Here is a 22644-nt window from a genome sequence, read left to right as displayed (position 1 = left end):
TACTCTACTATTATCCTGTAAAATCGATGTACCATTTTTTTCACATATGAAGTAGATTATATGATAATTTCTTACTATTTTAACATGGCGAATTACAGCTTTATAAATATATATTTCTTAAATGATTTATAACACATATTAGTTCACTTTACTTAAAGCATTTTAGATTTTATACAGTCATATTTGATAACATTCATATTCATATATTCTTAAAAACAATAGAAATATTTTTTTGTTTTTTAAACCTTTATTTAAATTACTTAAAAAATAATCAAAAAGAGAGGAGATAAAAAGCGATTAAATTTCATCTCATTAAGCAGATATTTTTTTGAAAGCTATAGCCGTAGGAGTTTTTAGCAATCACATGTCAGTATTAATTCAAAATCGATATAGATTTAAGCTTACCGTATCCCTCAAAGGGTTTATACAGTATATACAGGGCAAATAATATTTTATTTTGAGATAGAAGGAATTATTTTCAATAAACAATCTATATTAATCATATTTCGATTAATATTTATTGCGGAAACATTATATTATAATAATCGATGATGTAATAACAAAATTGCATACAAAACAACATCAAATTAATTTGAAATGGGCTCATGTATAATAAATCACATTAAACAGAATCCCACTGCAAATTTCCCTTGTGTTGAAAAGTATGAAATTGACAACAAATTCGGCGATATATATTATGTTGATATTGTTTCTAACAAATTTTATTACATACTATAATTGAATTGTGTTCGATTTTATTGGTGGTTATTTATCACATATCGATAGCAAGTCCTTGTCAAAATTGAGTGCGTGATTTTAATTAATTTTTTTTTATGGAAAACAAAATATTGTAGTTTTTCATTCAAACAATACTTTAAAAGTAAAAGTTTGGGCTTCTTATATAAATAGATTCTTTTTATATCAACTTAAGTCTAGTTTTATTCCACCATACTGTAAGAAGTTTAATCTTTGATTCCATTTCAGTACATTTGTTTCTGTTATTGAATGCAATCAGAGAGAACTTCTATATTTAACTTTTGTTCGTGTTAGAGTTGGCCAGAAAAGGCAATAGGTCATGCTAGTGTGGACACTTAATATAATTAATAGCTGTTCCAAAGTATTACGCTGCCAAAATATATATAGTGCGAAGAATTCTAACGTGGTAAACTCCATTAAATCGGATGAAAGTTACACAGCGGTATAGTTACAATGTTTGGAGGGGAATACTAAACATAATTAAGTTTGAAAGATATTTAATATAGACCAAAATTTGTGATCCTCAAGTTTTAACTTTTGAGCAAAGTTGCCATCGGTAACTTCATTAATTTTAATTACCGTTGTGGCAGTGGATTTCTCGAATTCATCTGGAATTTCGTGCAAAAGTAGCAAACGGATGGATGTATTTGGCTTTCCTCTAAATAGTTTGATTTCGACAAACGAGACGTTTAATCTTGTTTTATATTTGTTTCTGTGCTTCTCGGCTGTAATGAAACACGATAATGATACGAAATAAAGAAAATTCAATTTTACTCGTTCTAGATAAGTTATTAACTGTTAAACTGGATTAGGGAATGCAATCCCGCACCAAAATATCAATCCCGCAAACCCGCGGGATTAAAGCAATCAATCCCGCGGATCCGCAAAATTGCGGGACTGTAAACAGTAGTCATACATTGGGTCCTAAATGGTACAAAAGGCATTGTACATTTTGCATAGGCCCACAATATATTGATATAGCCTATATCATAAACTAGCTGTACAGAAATTTGGACACCGTGGTTCAAAAAATATATTTAATATTAAATAAACTTAAATTTTATTATAATTTATCTACTTATTTTATGAATAAAAATATTATTCTGATTGAAGTTTTTTTTTAACTTGTGTTAGTTATCTGCTTTTAGGTACACTCTATATCAATAATTTTTTGGCATATGCAGAATGTACAAAGCTTTTTGTACTATTTAGGGCCATACATATGACTAAAAATGCATATTTTTCGAAAAACGTCGTATTTTCCTTAAAACAAAAAAAAATTAAAAAACCAATCAAATTGTTTTTTCTAATTTCAATACAAATTCGTCGTACTTGGTAAAAATTTCGATTTTTTTAAAAATTGTAAATTTGCGGTAAAAAAGATTCTTGATCAAATTTTCACACTCTTATAAAACACCCTGTATACAAGAATTTGCTAAAATATTTTCGAAAACCACATCAGCATCTTAATCACAATAGATTCATCTAAAACCTGGTCCAAACCACATCCCAAAATCTTTTTTAGTTCAAGAGATATTCAACTTTAAATTTACCCTAAAATTTTGCTTGTCCCAATAATTATGTCCGGCAATTTATTTGACGAAATTGTCCACAAGTACTAGTTAAACGCTTTTCTTTACTTACGCACATGCGCCAGAAAGAAATCTAACAACTAGCCTGTTTGTTTTATTTATTTTTAATAGCCAAGCCGTAAGGGGAATCCCCCAGGTTCCGAGCGTCGACGAATCGGCCCGGAACGAGGCGGTTTGATCTTAATCGAGATCGATTCGGTTATCTAGTAATGTGTTGATCCCGCGCATCCCGCACGGTAAATCCCGCAATCTTGATCCCGCGGAGTCTCAGAGGGATCCCGCATTTGCGGGATCCAGCATTTGCGGGATTGCATTCCCTAAACTGGATAATATTCGAATTTTTATAATTAAAGTGATCTAAAACTCTTTATAAAACATTAACACCCCCATTTTACATTTTATAACACAATTTTTTTGGATATGGTTATTATTTTCTTATGTAGTTTCTAGTTTCTAGTAGTACTACTTAGTTTTAATCATCTGCTGATGATATATTAATAACATAGTTAGCGCGTCCAGTGTAAAAGTAAAAGTATTTAGTAGCTAGTATTATGGTATTTAGTTAAAGTAAAAGTAGTTTTGGTGTGTTGTTTTTAGTAATGGGCTGTGGGTAAATACCTAATATATATATATATATATATATATATATATATATATATATATATATATATATATATATATATATATATATATATATATATATATATATATATATATATATAAAACTAAGGGGATAGCGGTCTAGAGGCAAAAAAAAGTAAGTAAGTTTATATAATATTATATTATATTCAGTTGACTTTTGTGATATGTTTTAGCCTTGAAAAAGGAAATATATTTTTCGAAAGCTCGGCGTTTGTAATAAATTGTTTAATTTTTGCCTGCCTCTAGACCGCTATCCCCAAGAATTTTCTTCTTAGTTTTGGTTATAATTGATCGGTCAAGACTTCCTCTTTGTGTATATATATATATATATATATATATATATATATAAAAGAAATTTGAGTATATACCTGGTATATACTCAGAAAGTGTAGAGTATAGATATACAATATAAATGTATATTTATATATAGGGTGAGTTTACTACGATGTTCTTTATGGGTATCTCGGAAACTACTGAAGATAGAGAGTCGGTTAAAAGAGGAAAGAATTGCAGTCTTGTGGGGTCATAAATATGCGCCTTTCAGATTTTTACGCTTTCACGCTTTTCTTCATTTGAAAAATTCATATTTCCAGTATTTGTTTAGTTTAATTTACAAAGGTTGGAAGTGATAGTTTCACATTTGACGACGATTGATCTTGATTCCATGGCTAACTAAGTGAAATTCTTTAAAAATTATAAGAATTGGCTATAACTCGGTAATTTTTCTAAAGAAACATATTATAGCTTATATCCCTGAAAAGCTTAAAAAATGGCGCGTTTTATGAAATCATGGTCAACTATGATCTCCATTTAAAGAAACATGTTTGTGTCATATGTCAAAAATGACAGGCATTAGAAAAAAAAGGGAGAACATGTCATTAAGAACGTGATTAACAATGAACAAATAGTTGTTAAAATTTGTTATAGTACGTTAAATTAACCAAATAAACATACTTGAATATATACCGGGTATATAGTATTTACTTAAATTTAATGTACCCTGTATGTACCCATTGCGTATATATCGGATGTAAAACATTCGGTTGTTACCCATATTTCAATATACCTGTGCTTCTTGTGTTCAGTGGAACTGTTATACGAAATAAAAAAATAATTTTATTCGTTCTAGAATTAGTTCTAGTTCTAGAATAACTAGATAATATTCGAATTTTTATAATTAAAATGGTCTAAAACTTTTTATAAAGCAATTAAGACATTTTTCATTTTTTAACACAATTTTTTTGGATATGTTTATAATTTTCGTTGTACTATATTGTTTTACAGTTTCTTCTGTGCTTCTTGTGTTTAGTAGAACTGTTACACGAAATAAAAAAAAATATACTGCTTCTAGATGTGTTATTAACTCTGTTGGACTTCACTGGATAACTTTTATAATTAAATTGGCCTAAATTTCTTTATAAAGTATTCAATACATTTTACATTTTTTACACAATTTTTGTGGATATGGTTATCATTTTCTTATGTAGTTTCTCGTTATACTATGTTGTTTTACATTTTTTTCTGTGCTTCTCGTGTTTAGAGGAACTGTGTTACGAAATAGAGAAAATTCAATTTTACTTGTTCTATATGTAGTACTGTTGGAGAATTGAATTTTATTAATTGAAAGGTCTAAAAAATCTATGAATGTATAAAATACATTTTACACATTTTGTCATAATTTATTTGGATATGATTACCATTTCCTTATCGATAGTAATTGTGCAGATTATATTTTGTATATTATATTTTATATCATTATTAAAGTTAAATTCAGTGCTATATTATTATATTTCAGTTAAAGTATCGAACAATGGTCCTTTTATATTTCGCCCATGAAAAAGTGCATAATATTTTACCTTTTAATGCGAAGCTTTTAGTCAAATATGAAGTACATTTACGTCAGTGCGGACATAAAACACCGAATTCGTTTTTTTGCTAGTGGATTTTTCATTTAATTCAAATACACAGGAATAAATTTGACTTACTTGTAAGCCTGTCGCTCCGTACACCAGTTGACAAATTTTATTTTCAAATAAATTGATAGATGCAATAAATCTTACTTCAAAAAAGCAAAACTTTTCAGCACATCACATATTTTATATTTTAAAAATAGCATAGTGAATATACTATATTAACAACACTATTTAAAAAAAATCAAAAATAAAGATTGAAATTTACTAATTTTTATGGTTGTTACGGAGCTATGTCACAAAATTTCCCGGTGAGTATATCTAGATTTTCAAATAAATAGATGCTTATTGCCCTATACTACATGGTTGTATTCATGTCAACGCTACTATAAAACCGAAGATACCTTTTTTATTATCGGATTTTCAAGGCAAAAATAAAATAGGACAAAGGTGAATGTAAATACGTTAAGGAAAATTGGATTTTTCGATTTTTTTGTCGTAAAAAATAAAGTAAACTAAAAGAATTACAGTACATAATTAGAAACAAATTTTCTATTTGAAAAAAATTGTCCAGGATATAAATTTATAATTCTTAATTTTTATACGAGCTCTCGCTGAAATAAACGTACTAGGGTATTAGTACCACTATTGTTTTCTGACTGAATGTGACTCATAAAATATGTCATGCCTAATAAATGAAAATGACTCACTTGTAAGCCGTCGTAGGTCCAACTGCCAAATTTCATTTCGCATCTCTGATCGTCGAAAGGGAACCATGTAATATCGATTTTACATGTACTTTTGAATATTCCTGGAGGCAGGTAAAAGCAACTGCCGTTATTTCGAACTACTACATTAGTTGGATAAGTTCCATCGAAACCCTCGTCGGCACTAGAACAATGAAAACACAATCCCTGATTCGTAGTTTTTTTCATCTATATACAATAATTAAATTTTATATTTTTAAACTCGTTTGCTGAAGATGTCATATTGCTGATTCTTGCAAAGGGTTTCTTATTGTTTATGACATGTATTAATGGAATTTAAGTTTTTTTATACCTTAGATAAGTAAATAGGTAGAAGAAATAAGATCAGCAGGTATGCGATCTGTACATCAAAAACTCATTTGCTTTTAATTTTCAATATTTCGTTATTTTTTATTAATTTTGTCAGGAGGCGACTGAAATTTACATTCAATATTAGAAACAATTAATAGAATATAATATAACTACAAACAACAGAGTATGTTATCCATAAATAAAAGTAAACAGTGCCCATAGTTAGCACAAACAGATTTAAGAGTTTCCTAACACTACAATAGGGATTCAAGATAGAATTCATATCTCAATAAATAAATAGAGACCAGAAACAGACAAAAAACAGTATTGTACCGTGTGAATTTTCTATAGTGGGTGGTACATTTTGTTTATTTTTATTAAAATTATTTTTATAAAATTGCGGGAGGGTCTGCAGTTTAACACCTACTCATAATTAATAATGAGTTCAAAAATATATTATAAACAGAATTTTTTTATATTAAAGCCCAGAATAGAAAAGAGTAGCTGTATTTTTAATTACCACGTTCAATCGACTAGCTTTCAGTACTTTCTTTTTTTCTTTTTTTCGTTTGTAGTAACTAGTATCCGGCGTTGAAACTGTAACGACGTGACATTTTACACAGAGGAAGCCGATTTTTCCAAAATAAAAGTCTGGACATTTAATTAGTCTTTGGACAGAAAGAGAACGGAATTTCAAAGAGGTTTTTAGTCAATAAGTTCGGCCGGAAATAGAGATAAAAGTGAACATTCCGATAGCAAAACGTTAATAACATATTTCGAAATGCCTGTGAAAAATTCCGCGTTATAGCTTTTTCGAATGTTAACAGATATTTAGCTACAATTTAATTGAAGGTTTTAAAACTTTTGGATGATAAAAAGCCAAATAATTTTTGAGATTTCGTTTTGTTTCTTTAACTAACTTTTTGTATAGTGAAAAAACACATAATCTGCATAAATATCGAAAATGTTAAGCAAAGAAAATATTTGAGGCAAAGTATCTGTTTTCTTTGATGTTTTTGCTCCAGAAGTTTAACACAAATTCCTGCAAAAATGTTTTTCTTTGAGATTAAGAAATACAGAATATTTTTAATTACCATATTTTAGATGGACCCTAGCTTAAATAATAAATAAAAACATATCGCTCTCTCTGTCAAAAGGAAAAGATGATTTTTTGCAAAATTTTGGATAAAATATGAGTCTTTTTAAATGTTTCTTTTAGCACCGCACTCGAAGAAAGTTTGAGAGCTCAGTTTATTAACAAATGTTGGGGTTTCGTTTTATTTCTTTTTAACTTTTTATAAAGGGAGGAAATAAACTTGGTAAATATCGAAAATATATTTTTAAGGAAAAAAACTCAAAAAAACTGTTTGCTTTGATGTTTTTATTGAAACATCTTAAAACTTGGGAAACTCTTACAGAAACATCGTTTTTCTTAATGAATGCCAAATTTACGAAATATAGCACATTTTTAATTGCCTTATTGATCAGGAAAGTTTGAAACATTCTCTTTTCTTTGGTTTTATTTTGGTAAATAATATTTTGTTGAAAACGCTGTATTTGTTTGACCTTTTCCACTGAGGAAACTGATTTTTCCGACTGAAAGTCTCGACATTTAATTAGTTTGCGGATCGAAACAGAACAAAGATTCAGAGAGTTTTATCCAATAAGTTTTACCAGAAATACGAGATTAATCAAGTATTTTCGAAGACAAGCAATTTTTTGATTTGTCAAAAATTTTAAAGTCGTTAATATAAAATGATTATAATAAAATTGAGTATCATTACCTGTTGTACATAAGAACATCAGGCTTCCAAAGTCGATGTGGTGGTATACGAAGATCTTTCACCCCACCAAATTCAGAAGAATTCCATCTAAGGTTTACGTCATTCCATTCCTGTGTAAAAAATAAAGTAAAATAGTTACAGGTTTAATATTAGTTATATTTAGTTCAAATCATAAAGTAATATAAAGAAACAGTTTTAAGTTTAGCTTAGTTTGCTTATATCTCAATAATCAAAAATGGCATCTTCGTGCAGTTTAGTTCCTTTTGAAACCGGAACAGCAGAAATACTGCTCCGAACTATATCTCTTATAAATTCACAAACTTTAAAAAGTTTCGACAGACGTTCTAAAATTGAGGAAGTTGTAAATTTGTTTTTACCAAGAATGCAAATTTTACTTTCCAAGAAAATAATAACCTATTTGTAAACTGTAGATGTTAAAAGAACTAGACAAAGTTTTTTATCGTTTTTGTTATGAAGATACTGTAAAAGTTTGTGAGAAAAACTAAAAGACTCCTTTGTTCAGTGCCGGAGATCTCCCACGACCAGGTCTTCATATAATTTTATATTTATTATTAACGCAACATTCTCTTAAATTCGATTTTACGTTAACATAAAGTTTAATCTCTCTTACACAACCCTAGGAGATACGCAAAGCTATTACTTATATTAGTATTTGGGTTAAGTGGTTATTCGAGATCTGTAATTATAAATATTTTAATTTAAGTTGTTGCTAATGAGCATATTCGGGTGTAGACGCCATTTGAGATCTGCAATAATTATGAATCTTTTTAATCATAAAGTGCTTCGTAATTAAAAAACCTCACTGATAAAAGTTTATTTTGGAGATCTTGAAGGTATATAAAACTAAAAGGTTTTAGTAATACCAGTTACTTTAACTATATAAAAATATTAATTATTCTATACAAATTTAATAATAATCATATATTATGTTTCTTACCAGTTTTAACCAGATATTTGTGATCAGAAGTTGGTTCTTTTCATCCTGAAAACAAATATATTTAGTAATATAATGGCTCCATTCCAAGAAAAGAAATGTATTGGTAAATATGACTATATTGTATAATTATTTAAAAGAAATCCTAGAGTATATTCTTGCAATGATAAATGGAATTTCGAAAATAAAAACTTCCAAAACTGGATTAAATTCCAAACAACTCAAAAGATCTTTCGTGCGTATGAAAATATACGTATCCGACTCACAAAATCAATAGACCATCTTATTTTTAAGCAACAGAAAATATCACTTGAAGAAGATAAGCCGATAATGCTTTCTTATACTTGGTGTTTTTTAAGGGTGTCAACTTATAAGTGGCACATTTTTTACTGTCAGATCTTTTTTGATTTATATAGATAAAATACGGTACGGATTCGACGTCTCGGAATATGATACAACTTGAATTCACCTGTGAATACGTCGCATTTTCAATTTTTAATACTTACTCGGTTATGGAAAACACTTTTTTTTCGTTTTTTGTATTATTTTTTTCCTAGTCTTTATATAGATCCATTTTTGACTTACATTGGTTTAGGCTTTAAGTTTTTTTATTTAAAGGAAAATTCTTTGCTTAGGAAATATAACGCTTACTAGAAATTATTTATCCGATATATATAATTCCGATCATTGCTATATGGGTCCAAGATTGACACAGTTTATTACTTATTCTGATATAGAGTAGTTTGTTGTGTTCTTGCGAATTTCTTATAATCTGTAGGATACGTAGACACAGTGTCACCAGAATTGAAGGATTTCCTTCAATATGAAAGATTTCACAGTCAAATTTCCTCCGTTGAAGCGCTAAAAGATTTTTATCCAAAAGTATGTAGTATTTATTGTTTTTCCTACATTTTTTTTTTTTTACTTTAACGGTGTTTAATTAAGGATGCCTCAGTTTAAAGCAATGTTGCTGTGAAAAAGTCTACAATTCGAAAGTTTTTAATATTTAACAAAAAAATAATAGATACATTTTTATTTTTTTAACACACGTCTTATTACACACATACCATAACTAAACCAAAGTTCTTGATGTTGAAAAGAAATAAATAGGTAAACGGAAAACATATCCAATAAGTGAGCTGATCATGGCCTTAAGTCCATCTATTGTCCGTCCTTCTTGCCAGGTGTCCTGTCCATTTCTACTCGAGGGATTTGATTCTGCGAATGACATCTACTTTTACGGTCTTTCTTTGATATTCCCAGTATATTTAGTTCCATCGAGCGTTGTATGACGTGCGATTTCCTTATGATGTCGTCATATGATCGTTGGCAGTACATATTGATCTAATGTTTTCTTCTTTAGATAAAGTGACATTCTAGATTTGAATAAGAGTGAGTTTCTTTCAAATACACTCCATGCTAACTAAATTCTTCTGTTCATTTCTGCTAGTAGAGATCCTGAGGTTACTGTTATTTATTATACAGGGTGTTTCAAAAACTATGTGCCATCTCTCGTGGGGAGATTCCTCACGTAAATATAGGATTTATTTTTTATATCAACATAGGTCAGATTCTGCTTTGTTTTGTAGCTACAGGCACAAATTAACTACAACAGATGCGAAAGAAAGCGACTGCATCGGAAACCGCTCGGCAAACCCGACACGCCTATTGAGTGGTGTAAATACACCAGTCGTTTAGTCCGGAAACCTATGCTGTGTCGTATTCGCTTGCTGGAATGACATAGTGCGTGGTTATATGTTTCTTTTTAAAAACGCGTGTAGGATTTTTGTTGAACTTTTGAACTGTTATTTCTAAGTTTTGGTAATTTGTATATCTTATTTAAAATGGGATGCAAATGTGTTTATTTATAAGGAAGAAAAAGATATTTATAGTATAAAAAATTAATTTATTTAACAAAATTTAATTAAAAATGTGACAAAATAGTTACCTTTCTATTGGTTCTATCGGACTTTTTTCGACTATATAAATCTTTATTTGTAAACTTTAATACATCAAATATTTCAATCTAATAAATCATTAAATGATGTAAATAAGAGGAAATTTCTCACATGGGTGGTCAAATTTTATAGTTTTCATTATATCAAACAGCCTCTGAGAAATGTTTTCAACTCAAAATGCCTTTAATTATGTTTGACTACATCATTAAAAAGAGTCTTCAAATACATCAATGTGATATTTGTCTAAAATTTGCAAAAGAATCCGAATCTCTGGATAACTCGAAATTATTTACCCATTTAAAAGCCTTTGATCATGAAAGTGGAAAAATTTGTTCATTTTATTTACAGGCTGGAAAATTATTTATATTAAATTTTGATGAGTTTTGCACTGAAGAAATATTCAGAGGCTGTTTGATATAATGAAAACTATAGAATTTGACCATCCATGTGAGAAATTTCCTCTTATTTACATCATTAAATTATTTATTAGATTGAAAATATTTTATGCATTAAAGTTTACAAAAAATAAAGATTTATATAGTCGAAAAAAGTCCGATAGAACCAATAGAAATGTAACTATTTTGTCACATCTTTAATTAAATTTTGTTAAATAAATTAATTTTTTATACTATAAATATCTTTTTTTTTCCTAATCTCCTACGAGCTGATATAATATGACGAGCAATCTATTAAATTACTGTGAGATTATACAGAAAAGTCCACAGACTTCGAGACATAGGAAAATCAAGTCCATTTAACGTGTGTCCAAATTTTGACAAGTTTTCAAAAATGACAGTTTTGTTTAGACTGACGTTTAATTTCACCTGACTTCTTGGTTAATGATTTCTTTTTATGGCCATGAAGAAATTCAAAACTTGGAGCAGTTAAGGCAGAAAATATTTAATGCCTTTGACACTGTCACCCCTGATATGTTATCCAATGTGAGGAGGGGATTTTATGATCTTTTGGTTTAATGCAAGAGGGAGGCATTTTGAACAATTTTGTAATTTTTTAAATTTCATTATCCTGTTTTTTTACCGTTTAACCATTACCTACCTTGATGAACATGGGAAAACGAAGGTCCTTTTCAGGACCACAAATATTTTGATTGAGAAAATTGGTAACTTTTTTTGGATTAAAAAACAAAAGTTGTTAATATAATACCAATTTAAAAGTGTTTTAGTAGTTTTAATACACACTATGATATAAAATTTATTATTATTATAATGTACATTATTAATACTATTGTTCATTCGAAATGGCATTAAGGCCCAATTGCAACAATGATTTAAATTTTTCTTAAAGATAAGTAGAGCTTAGAATGGGCTGTATTTATATTTACTTTAATATTCACCTTAAATGAGGGAATTTGACTGATACAATTTTTGAATTTGAATTGTTTTTAATGATATTAACAATTTTAGTTCAATTTTTAATAAAATTTATTTAATATTAATAGAAATCCAAGGGATTTGAAACCTCTTTTAGCGATTTATAACATTCTCAAATGAATTACAGGTGCCCTTATTTTGAATGAAAATCACACAGCTTTTTTCATAGTCGCTGCAGTTGCTATAGCTATAAAAAACTAATTTTTTAAGGTGTGAAAATTGCGACACACGCTAAATAGACTTGATTTTTCGTATGTCTCGAAGTCTGTGGACCTTTTTGTATGCCTCGATAACATATTGGTGCAGATTATTTTCACCCAAACAAATAATAACCCAAACTATACATTGATGCGGATTGTCTATGAACTCTTTCTGAAGGTCACAGAAACCTGAACGCCTAATTCGGTGTTCTTTCGCATCTGTTATAGGTAATTTGTGCTACAGGGGATTAGTAATTTGCACTCACATTGCTTGCTTTTAGCGATTCGCATGAAATTTTGCGGGTAAAAGTTACTATAAGCGCGACATATTTTATTGCTAAAAAAGTATCGACATATTCACCAGGAATGTGCACATGGGTTATCACTGGAATATTTTTCTAAAAAAAATGTGAGCTACTGACTTTTTCTTTTTAGCAAAATTGCATTGTCAATTAGCATTTGTCAAAAGTGTTTTGGTGTATTATGGTGATTTAGTGTTTTGTTTTGCTGTGTAACACCAAAGGTTCCAACCCCCAAGTGTAATCCTGTAACTTTAAAATATTTCCGCACACATGTTTATAGGAAATTTTTTCATATTTTTTGATGAGAAATCAATGAGTACTTATTTAGCACTTTGGCCAGTTAATGATATTAAAAAAAAAATCAATCTCATTAGGGAGATCGAAATCGACAAAATATCAAGAGACAACTTTTAATTGGCATTAAACAGTCTACACAATTTGGCTAACAAGAGAAAAAAAGTCGTTGCGCACATGTTTTTCTTAGAAAAATATTTCAATGATGATCCATATAATTCATCACTTCTATAGCATTAAAACATGTCGGACTTTTAGTAACTTTTGCCCTCAAAATTTCATTCGAATAGCTAAAAACACTTGTTAGAAAATTATAATGAATCGAAAAAATATGAAAGACTTTAACCCCCTGTAACTACGAAACAAAGCAGAATCGAGCCTATGTTGATATAAAAGTAAATCTTATTTTTATTAAAAGTAAATATTTAATGTATATTATTTTAATCTGTATAATTTTAAGCTTTAATAATTTCAGGGAACGATTTTGCGAAATTATTATTTGCAATCCGGTGTTATAATTTCTCGATCCATACACTGGAAATAACGCATCGCATTTTCAACGGCAATAATTAATAAATGTTGAGCATGCTTTCGTTGATAAATTTTTATTAAAATTTATTCTATTCTATTTTCCACGGGTTTCGATATTAACGGAAAAATCATTCGGCTTTAAAATTAAATTCTACGTTTGAATTATGCGCTCTCAGCTTTTCCGATAATTTTTATCACCTGTATTAATTAGCCTCCGTTCATAATAATAGCCTATATTTAAAGGGCTGCGTCGATAATTAGGAAATTAATAAATAATTAACAGAGAGAGATTATTTTGTATTTAATATACTAATTATTTCTCCGTTACTCACTTAGGAAATTATGTAAATAGTTATGTGTTAATTAGTAGCCTATATACCGTATGATCGAAAAAAAAAACGGCGTCCAGTTCGCTGGGAAATAACGATCGATGACATTTTCCATATAAATTTACATATAAAATGACAGCGATCTTCATTTCATAGCCATCGCTGACGCTGTTTTTTTATCTTAGGGTATTTGGCTACTAATTGTATCTCTAATTTGATCACGTTTAATTTCAACATTCAATATTTTATAAAATCTACGTCGATATAAAAAACAAAAAAATATGACGTTTTACCTTTCTAATAGATAATATAAATTATAGGGGTAGATAATAATTCCTAATTTTATATCTGTGTAATGTCAGTTTAAGCCGCTAATATTCCGAATAGGATTAATTAATTACTAATTCCGGGTAGTGCTCCAATTACTTATGTGGTTGAATTGTTTATCAAAGATTTACCACAATATTAGATAATAATTTAATTGCACAGCACCCTTACTGTGAGTCGAGGGTTTTCTAATGTGAAGAGATATCATTTTACAATTAAATAAAGTACTTAGAACTAAGCTGCAAATATTTTTTTGATAATTTCAATAAATTGGTTAGATATTGCATTATTTTTCGATATACGAAACACAGATTTTTATTTTAACCAATATTTGGCATATATAACATATATGTTACCCTGTAAAATATGATCACAAGCAGTTAATTACAATTGTGAAAGGCCAATAGCATGATAGATGGAGAAGCTCGTATTGTGAATAGGTGTAATCAAAGGTTGTTAATTAGAATAGTACTCCAATTACTTATGTGGCTGAACGGCTAGTTATCAAAGTGTTACCACAATGTCGGATAATCGTTTATTAGGACACACTTGCTTCGGAACTTAGATTTACTATGGATGATTTATTGAGCACAAACATACGAGTTTTAAATTTAATATTAAACAAATGTAAAATTTTTAAGTCTCTTTTTAAGTATTTTAGCAGTCCTTCTGAAGAGATTTTATACTCTTGCCATAGACAAGCGTAAAAACTTGATTAATCATATACATACATTGATTTGTTTTGACAAACAAAATGTCTTCAAAAAAATTCTCGAACCCTGGCACCATTCCTGTTGATTCTTATTTAAAATGACGTCCAAATAATTCCAAAAATAGTCCCTATTTTCTTCTAGTACCCACCATTTTATGAGAACTCCTCTCACTATTTTTATCAATTTTCGTGATAATAGGTAATAATAATTTTATGGACATTAATTTAATTTAATGAGGTGAATAGAATGATTTCAGCTGTAAACAGTAATAAATAAAAAGATCAAATCAAACGGATCAAATGGAGCTTAGCAATGTCTTGATGGAACCGCTCTTTGTGTTCATCCGTGCTCCTAAATTTTCAAGGAAAAAGTCCAGGTGCGAGTGAAGGAAATGTTGGCCTCCCATGGCCTTGTACGCTAACAACACTTCCTCGGCCTGAGCGACATAATCATGACTTTATGGTTAGATACCTAAAAAGTTGTTGATCGTCATGATAGTGGGCGATAAAGGAAAGCGGAGATCATATTTGGATTCCGGGGGCTATTTTACATAAGAATCGACTAGAATTGTGAATTTTTCTGTTTACAATAATTGATTTCTATATCCGGAGTACCTTCTTTTTGTAGAGTGAAACTTTTTTATTTATATCATTTGTTTGAAGTTTTTTAGGGGGACGCACACTGGTCGCAATCGCTACTTTACGATGCAAAAATTGTAATGTTCGATAGTAGTAAGACGAAAATTTTAACCTAGTTTATATTGAATATACCATAAAATGACAAGATAAATCTAAAAATACAAATAAAAATGTTAGCCTTCATGTTTCAACCCCTTAGGAGGGGTGAATGTTACCCTGAGAATATTAAATGAAAAGAGGTGCAAGATGCACATCATTTTGAAGGTCTCATCGAGTACTTTACAATTTTAAAATCGTACTTCCTATTATCGTCAAATAAATGGTGACATACTGTAAAAAAAAATGACATGACAGGCTACTAGAAACATAATCTGGAAGCCTAAAGTACTCGATCAGATTTTTAAAATGATGTGCTTCTTGTCCCCATTCCCAATTAAGATTTTAACGATAACATATACCCCCACGCTTCCAGGGAAGTGAGACACAAGGGTTAAAAATTAATAAGTTTTTCTCTTGCACATATAATTATTGAAAAAACCTAGAGATAACAGAAAGAGAATACTAGATTAACAAAATTTGGTTTGTTCATCTGGATCAAAAACTATGTTGTCATTTAACCAATCTGAATTATTTGTTTCGAATCGACTTAGAATTCTATAAGACTCTTTTCCACTTTTATTGCAGTTTCCTAGTGAAACTATTTGCTGTGCGCTTCACTACAAGATACTTTTGGTTTGGTTGTTGTCTCTTTGTCTTCGGGTATACCAAGTCGGCGAATAGCATATGAAAGGACCGCCGAATTTTTTTATTTAAGACCACTTTTCCGTCGCCAAACTTCATAAAGCTCCCTTCTTGTCAACGACATATCTATTAGATAAATGTGTGTTACTCCGAACCGTGCACCTAGTAGCAGTTAATTATATAAGAAAATGTCTTACCAAAAAGCCTTCTAAATCTTGAAAAAAAAATTGTATCGAACACGACCGGACAAGGTATGGTTTACGTTTGCAAAACCTGAAGAAAAGAAATATAATTTTTGTTTTAATCACCAGTTTAGTTTTGTTGAAAAAATAATAGACAAAAAACTATTTGCTCACCAAAATTTGGTCCTAACTATTACAAATTCCCAGCAAAACAACATAAATCACAAACACGTTGATTCACGTTTGCAAACGTTACTAGATTGCAGTCAATATTAATGATTAAATATTATTTCAATTTTTCGTGTATGACTTCATACAATTACTACCTGTTATCTAATTAATAAAATACAACAAAGACAGCTATTTCGCAAAAAAATATGTCACCTGCGCCATCTTTAGACCTTCCTTTTTCGCATTTCATAGGTCACAGCCAACTACGCATCTTTAGGGTTTCCTAATATTTGCACTGTAAAGTAGCGATTTCGACCAGTGTGGGACGCACAGTGCTTCGAACATATAGCTCTAGAGGACAAAAATCCAAAACTTCTCTTTTATTGTAAGCAATTTATTCAAACTAGGTTTATTTGACACAAATGATGAGTACTCTCATTGTACTAAATGATGATGTTCTTAGTCCCACGTTTATGAAAAAAAAATCTTATTATATTATATTATAAATAATAATAATGTTGGAGCTGTGTTCCATCTAAGCAAATAATAAGTTATAGTATGAAAACGGTGTAAGTATTAAATAAATTCCTGTGATAAAAAAAAATTGAAATAACATTAGAACATGATTCCTACAATATAAGCCTAATATAAGATAAAAATGTTTTTCTTTAATGAAAAAGAAACATTAATGTTATATTTAATTAAAAAAAAAACTTAAGATGCTATAAATTTACTTTAGGACAACAAAATGCATAGATCGTAACTACTCTGATTCAGGAGAATCACTGCTGACAGAATCTTCTAAATTTATAGTATCTAAATCACAGGTAGATGAAGTATCCTCACATATAAGATATTTCTGTACATCATTTTCTAATATGTTACTTTTTCGCGTTGTTACTGTTCATTTTGTCGGTATGAGGGGTTCGGATGTTAATAGTTACCTCTTTAATAGACCATATGCATATATTATTTTTTCCTTTTCTTGGGTATGAGATTTTATAATAAACTGAAAGATGGACACTTTTTTTATTCGACGTTTCGCTCCAACATAGTGGACTTTTTCAGGCACAAGTGGTGTCTCATTTGACTGGAAGGTTCATCAATATCTAATAAGAACATATTTTTTGAAATACTAATAATTTTGAGTTCTTGTCCTTATGATCAAGCCAAGTATTAGCCAGATCGGCATTGCTTATCAATCTTACTCCATCTGAAAAGTATTATAAAATAAAGTTCGTCGCAAGCAGACGCAGGTGAACTATACAAAAATTAAAAGTGTATGAATATGGCAACAAAAATATTCAATAAATACGATATGTTTTGATATGTTTTTTAAATGCCTTTTGAAGTTTGAAAACGTAAAATTTTTTATGCCCATTTAAGAATCATCTTAAAAATAAATAAAAACTAAACAATCACGAACTTGTTTAGAAATAAATTTAAAGTACATACCTTGTTTAACAATATCCATAGTGGCTTTCAATTAAGTACGTACCCGTTTAACTCCATAATATACAGAACTACTATGAATGTTATTCTTTTCACTGATGAGATAATGATCGCAAAATTTATTTTTAGTGAAAATATTTGCTAACAAAAACGCTGTTTATGAAAAATAATATACAGGATGGTTGAACATTGCTATAAGTATAAAATTATATATTCAGATAATAGTAAATTTTAACTTATTTTTTGATTTTTGTCCATGGGACAAAGCACTGTGGGACGCCTGTTAAAACGCTCGCCTCGTCTAACGTCGCTTAACTATTTTGTTCTATCAGCTGTATGCTGTATGGAATGTTAAGGGTGTGTTTGTACTTACCACGTCTATTATTTGCATTAAGGTTATCCCAAAACTCAGTTGGAGCGGATCAGTCTCGTTAGCAACTGGGCGTTCTAGCACGTTGTAGGTATCTAGTAGTTTATGCAGAAGCTTTTTTTCGAAATATCCTGCCCAAGAACCTGAAATAGAAAGAAAAACAATAACATTTTAATAAGGTCTATCCTGTTTTACTACCGACAATTTTTATAGTATTTTTTAATTTGTCAGTACCTAAGGTCAGTACTGAGAATACCCAAATGTATTGCCCGTAGTGCAGTAAAACTTTGAATTAGAGAAAATCAGACCTCCCACTGGAGAAACAGACAAGGGCACAGGTGTAGAAAGCTCTTCATCCAAGGATCTAATTCTAAAACCACAAAGGACACACTTTTTACAAAAAAAAAGCTCAATCTGCATCTAGGAAGTATTTGCTGCAGACTCAGCGATAAAGATCCTGAAACAGCAAGCACGTAGTATGTCACGGCCAGGCTCTGAACCGCAAGCGGTACTTTCTGTTTGAAAAAGCAAGTCTAGAACCGGAGGAAGTATGCTTCCATCCTATCAAGGACATGCACAAGCTGGTGCAGGGTACATGGATAGGATAGTGGGTGCACAATAGATTTTAATATTGAGAAAAAAAGTCCATTTAATGATGTATTAATATCAATTATCAATATATCAATCATTAATATCAGACCGGCTGCTATTGAAATATTTTATTCTTAATCATTTTGTCGTCAAAAAGTTTTAAAAAATCGCATCGCGTCCTAAGAAAATTTATGGTACACAGTCACTTCAGTAAGTGCTTTATCACCAAAATGACTTCAAACTCTTTCGACACATTGCTTTTGATTAAAGGAACTTTGAAAGTAATAAATCATCTCGTGAAATTTAACCCGTTAGATGCATTTTAACCGCAACGTGAAAACTTTAAGAATTTATTACAAAAACGTCGCTCCTGTTTACGATATGAACACGCAGTGTGTAGTGACCTTAATTAAACATTATTTATTATATATGTACGTTCTATTTTTCTTTTCTTTAACGAATTTCACCAGCAAATATGATTCTACTCATTAATTTTTTTTATAATATTGCTGTTGATTTTATTAGAAATTTCGACAAGAAATGACACCTTTTGACTCCCTTATCCTTTTATTGTGTTTGTTCTCTGATATTAATAAATCTTTAGAAGTCATCACTTTCAAAGACTCCACGCTATTTAGCTTTATTTTAATATCTTTCGGAAGTATAATTAATTTTTCGAACATTAAACAAAAGGTTGAAAATCCAAAGTTATTTGCTTTGCAGTGATTTTTAATTAAATATTTTTCGGTTTGTTCTCGGCATTTATAAATGAATTTGGAGAATTTTAGGTGTTTATTAGAATTAAAAGGAAAAAATTAACACACAATTATTAATAATTCCAAAATATAACATAAAAGGGGGTAGCTATTTTGTTTGTTAGGTATTTCCTTGCGGAATGTTTCTATATTTATTTGTGGCTTTTATAAGCATTTATAAATGAATTTGGAGAATTTCGGAGGTATATTATAATTAAAGAGAAAGAACGATATATCAGTTTTATTAAACTCATCCCATAAAAGCAGACCGCATGTTTGTTAAATGTTTGATTTAAATGTAATTAGATATATTTCTGGCATGTGAAAATTAAGAGAAAAGCTTTATGTGGCAACAACAATATTTAAAAGAATTAATTGTGGTCAGAGCTGCAAGCTCACCGAAAACTTAAGTCTTTTTTTGATTTCAATTATTTTAATGACTTAAGTCATATATGGATAGCTAACTTAAAATTTAAGTAATCTTTAAAATTATTTGTTATTTAAGTCTTAATTTCGAAATAGGACAAGACTTAAGTCATTAAAAAAGGAGCCAAGAGTCAAAGACATATTTTTTTTCGTATATTTTTATAATACAAACCATAAGTGGTTTTATTCTAATATGTACAGGGTTGGTCAAATTCGACGCTTTTAAATGGAAACACCCTTTTCTATAGGAGATAGACAAAAACTAATATCGGTGTCTGGAGCCCAATTTTTGTCAAAAACATGATGGTGAAAACCGCATATCGATATCTGTTACCGATTCGGAGTTACGGGGTGTTTTTCAAAAATGTGCATTTTTAACAAATCGCTGTAACTTTTTTGCTATGGAAAATTTTGTATTTTTATGAAAACATTTCCAAAGCACCTTTTTACGTAGAATTTAATGGTTTAAATATAATTTTTTAAAAATTAATAATTTAAGAATTATCAATAGAAAATTTGATTTTTTATATGGGACACCCTGTATATTTTTAATTTATTGAAAAGAATTTAAAATTACCTTTCCAAAAATATAACACACTTGATATTTTGCTCGATTCCTCTTCGAGATATAGAGTATATAAAAATTCGCCCGCTTTAAATAAGTAGGCTTTGAACGGCACCGGCTGTAATGCAAAAGAAATCTAGCTGTGAGCATCAATTAAAACGAAAATAATATTTGCTATGAGAGATGCAGAATTTTATAACAATTTAAAATATATTTAACCAACGTCAACACATTTAAACTATATCTAATAACAATAAAAATAAATAGCAAATCAAGACATGAGATTTTGCTACATGTGTTCGACATGTCGACTGTCTTCTGTTATGAATAGACGGGGCCGTTTTTGAACATTCATCGCGGAATTCATTAACTCAGTGGGGGTGAAAGGTACCCTCTCATAACTTCTAAGTATTTCTAATTCTTGTCTAGATTATACGGAAGAATAAGGAACCTTTATTCTTCCGCAAATATATCCATAGGATTAGATCCATGGGCACTAAGTCAGGCGGCCTCGACGGCCAACGGCTGAGATCTTGGTTAGCTATACAATTATTATTCCTGAAATTGGCTGCAAAAATTTGCTGATAACTTCAGCGTTCAGAGGCGGTGCGGCGTCTTGCTGGAAAAATATGTTTTCGAGTTCCATTAAGGGCATATCATCAATAAGGGGTCCAAAGCCTACTAGTTAAAAGTGGCGAACTTTTAAAAATTCTGTATTTCGAAAGGGACTTTAACAAAATATCAAGTGTGCTATATTTTTGGAAAGGTAATTTTAAATTCTTTTCAGTTAATTAAAAATATAGAGGATGTCCCAAATAAAAAATCAATTTTTCTGTTGATAACTCCTAAAATATTAATTTTAAAAAAATTATACTTAAACCATTAAATTCTACGTAAAAAAGTGCTTTGGAAATGTTTTCATAGAAATACAAAATTTTCCATAGCAAAAAAGTTACAGCAAAACACCCCGTAACTCCGATACGGTAACAGATATTGATGTGCGGTTTTCACCATCATGTTTTTGATGAAAATTGAGCTCCAGACACCGATATTAGTTTTCGTCTATCTCCTATAGAAAAGGGTGTTTCCATTTAAAAGCGTCGAATTTGACCCACCCTGTACCTACAATAAATTAATAATATAGATAATAAGAAAATCGGTAATGGGTTATACTATAGAATATTAACATTTAAAAAATAGGTACTTGAATTGAATTCTGGTTATCTTGACTTGGAGGGCAATGGGCAATTAGATTGATTTATATCAATATGCTGACTTAACTTGTAGATCATCATGATTTAAGTCAAAAATATAGACTTAAATCATAAAAACGACTTAAGTAAAATTATATATTTATATCATTTTTGTAAAGATATAAGTCTTTATAAAAATGATTTGACCTGAAATAAAATGATTTATGTCAAAAACTTAAATCATTTGAAATTTACTTTGAAATTGACTTAATATTTAAATCATTTTGATTTTAGAAATTAAGAGACTTAAGACTTGAGTCTTTTTAAAACTGACCTGTTGAAGTTTTGATTGTGGTGTATGTCCAGCTCCTGTTTTTAAACGCATTCTTGATGTTTTATAATTTTGATCTAATATTTTTAAGTTTTAAAACTTTTTTGCCATGCCTGTAAACTATTCCGAAAAAGTTTAACTTGCCACATAAAATTCAGTTTCCAAACTCAAAAGTTTTGCATGAATTGTATAGATATTGTTACTTTTCGTTATAACATGAAAGTTTGAAAAATGATGTCGATTATTGGGATGTAGGGAGCATTTCAATAAAATCTTACTTGACGATGCAATCGTGTTTCGCATAAAATCAATTTTTCCGCATATACATATTATATCGAAAAATGAAATATCCGTTTAAATACCGTGTTCTAAAGGTTAAACAATGGGATTTAATGAAATATATTTGATTGTCAGGACCCCTTATTTGTTTAACTTGTTTGCTCTTAGCAAATCTCATTTTGCCGTTCTGTGGTTCAACCGAAGCTAA

General features: G+C 29.7%; 1 protein-coding gene across 5 annotated transcripts in view; it reads right to left on the bottom strand.

The window, feature by feature from the left end:
- The window catches only part of LOC115876603 (neuronal acetylcholine receptor subunit alpha-7-like), a 44351-nt gene that overhangs the window by 10232 nt on the left and 11475 nt on the right, over window positions 1–22644 (bottom strand). For all 5 annotated transcript variants that reach the window (XM_030892428.1, XM_030892429.1, XM_030892430.1 and 2 more), the window contains 4 exons: window positions 18300–18439; window positions 8701–8745; window positions 7743–7852; window positions 5611–5791 (listed from right to left, as the gene is read on the bottom strand). In XM_030892428.1, the coding sequence (XP_030748288.1) occupies window positions 5611–5791; window positions 7743–7852; window positions 8701–8745; window positions 18300–18439 (476 nt within the window). The remainder of the gene's footprint in view (window positions 1–5610; window positions 5792–7742; window positions 7853–8700; window positions 8746–18299; window positions 18440–22644) is intronic.

This window comes from Sitophilus oryzae, unplaced genomic scaffold, assembly GCF_002938485.1.
Source record: "Sitophilus oryzae breed Bouriz unplaced genomic scaffold, Soryzae_2.0 scaffold_1440_pilon_pilon, whole genome shotgun sequence".
Classification (NCBI taxonomy): Eukaryota; Metazoa; Arthropoda; class Insecta; order Coleoptera; family Curculionidae; genus Sitophilus; species Sitophilus oryzae.
Note: the sequence above shows the minus strand (reverse complement) of the source record. Positions and strands in the feature narration are given on the sequence as shown.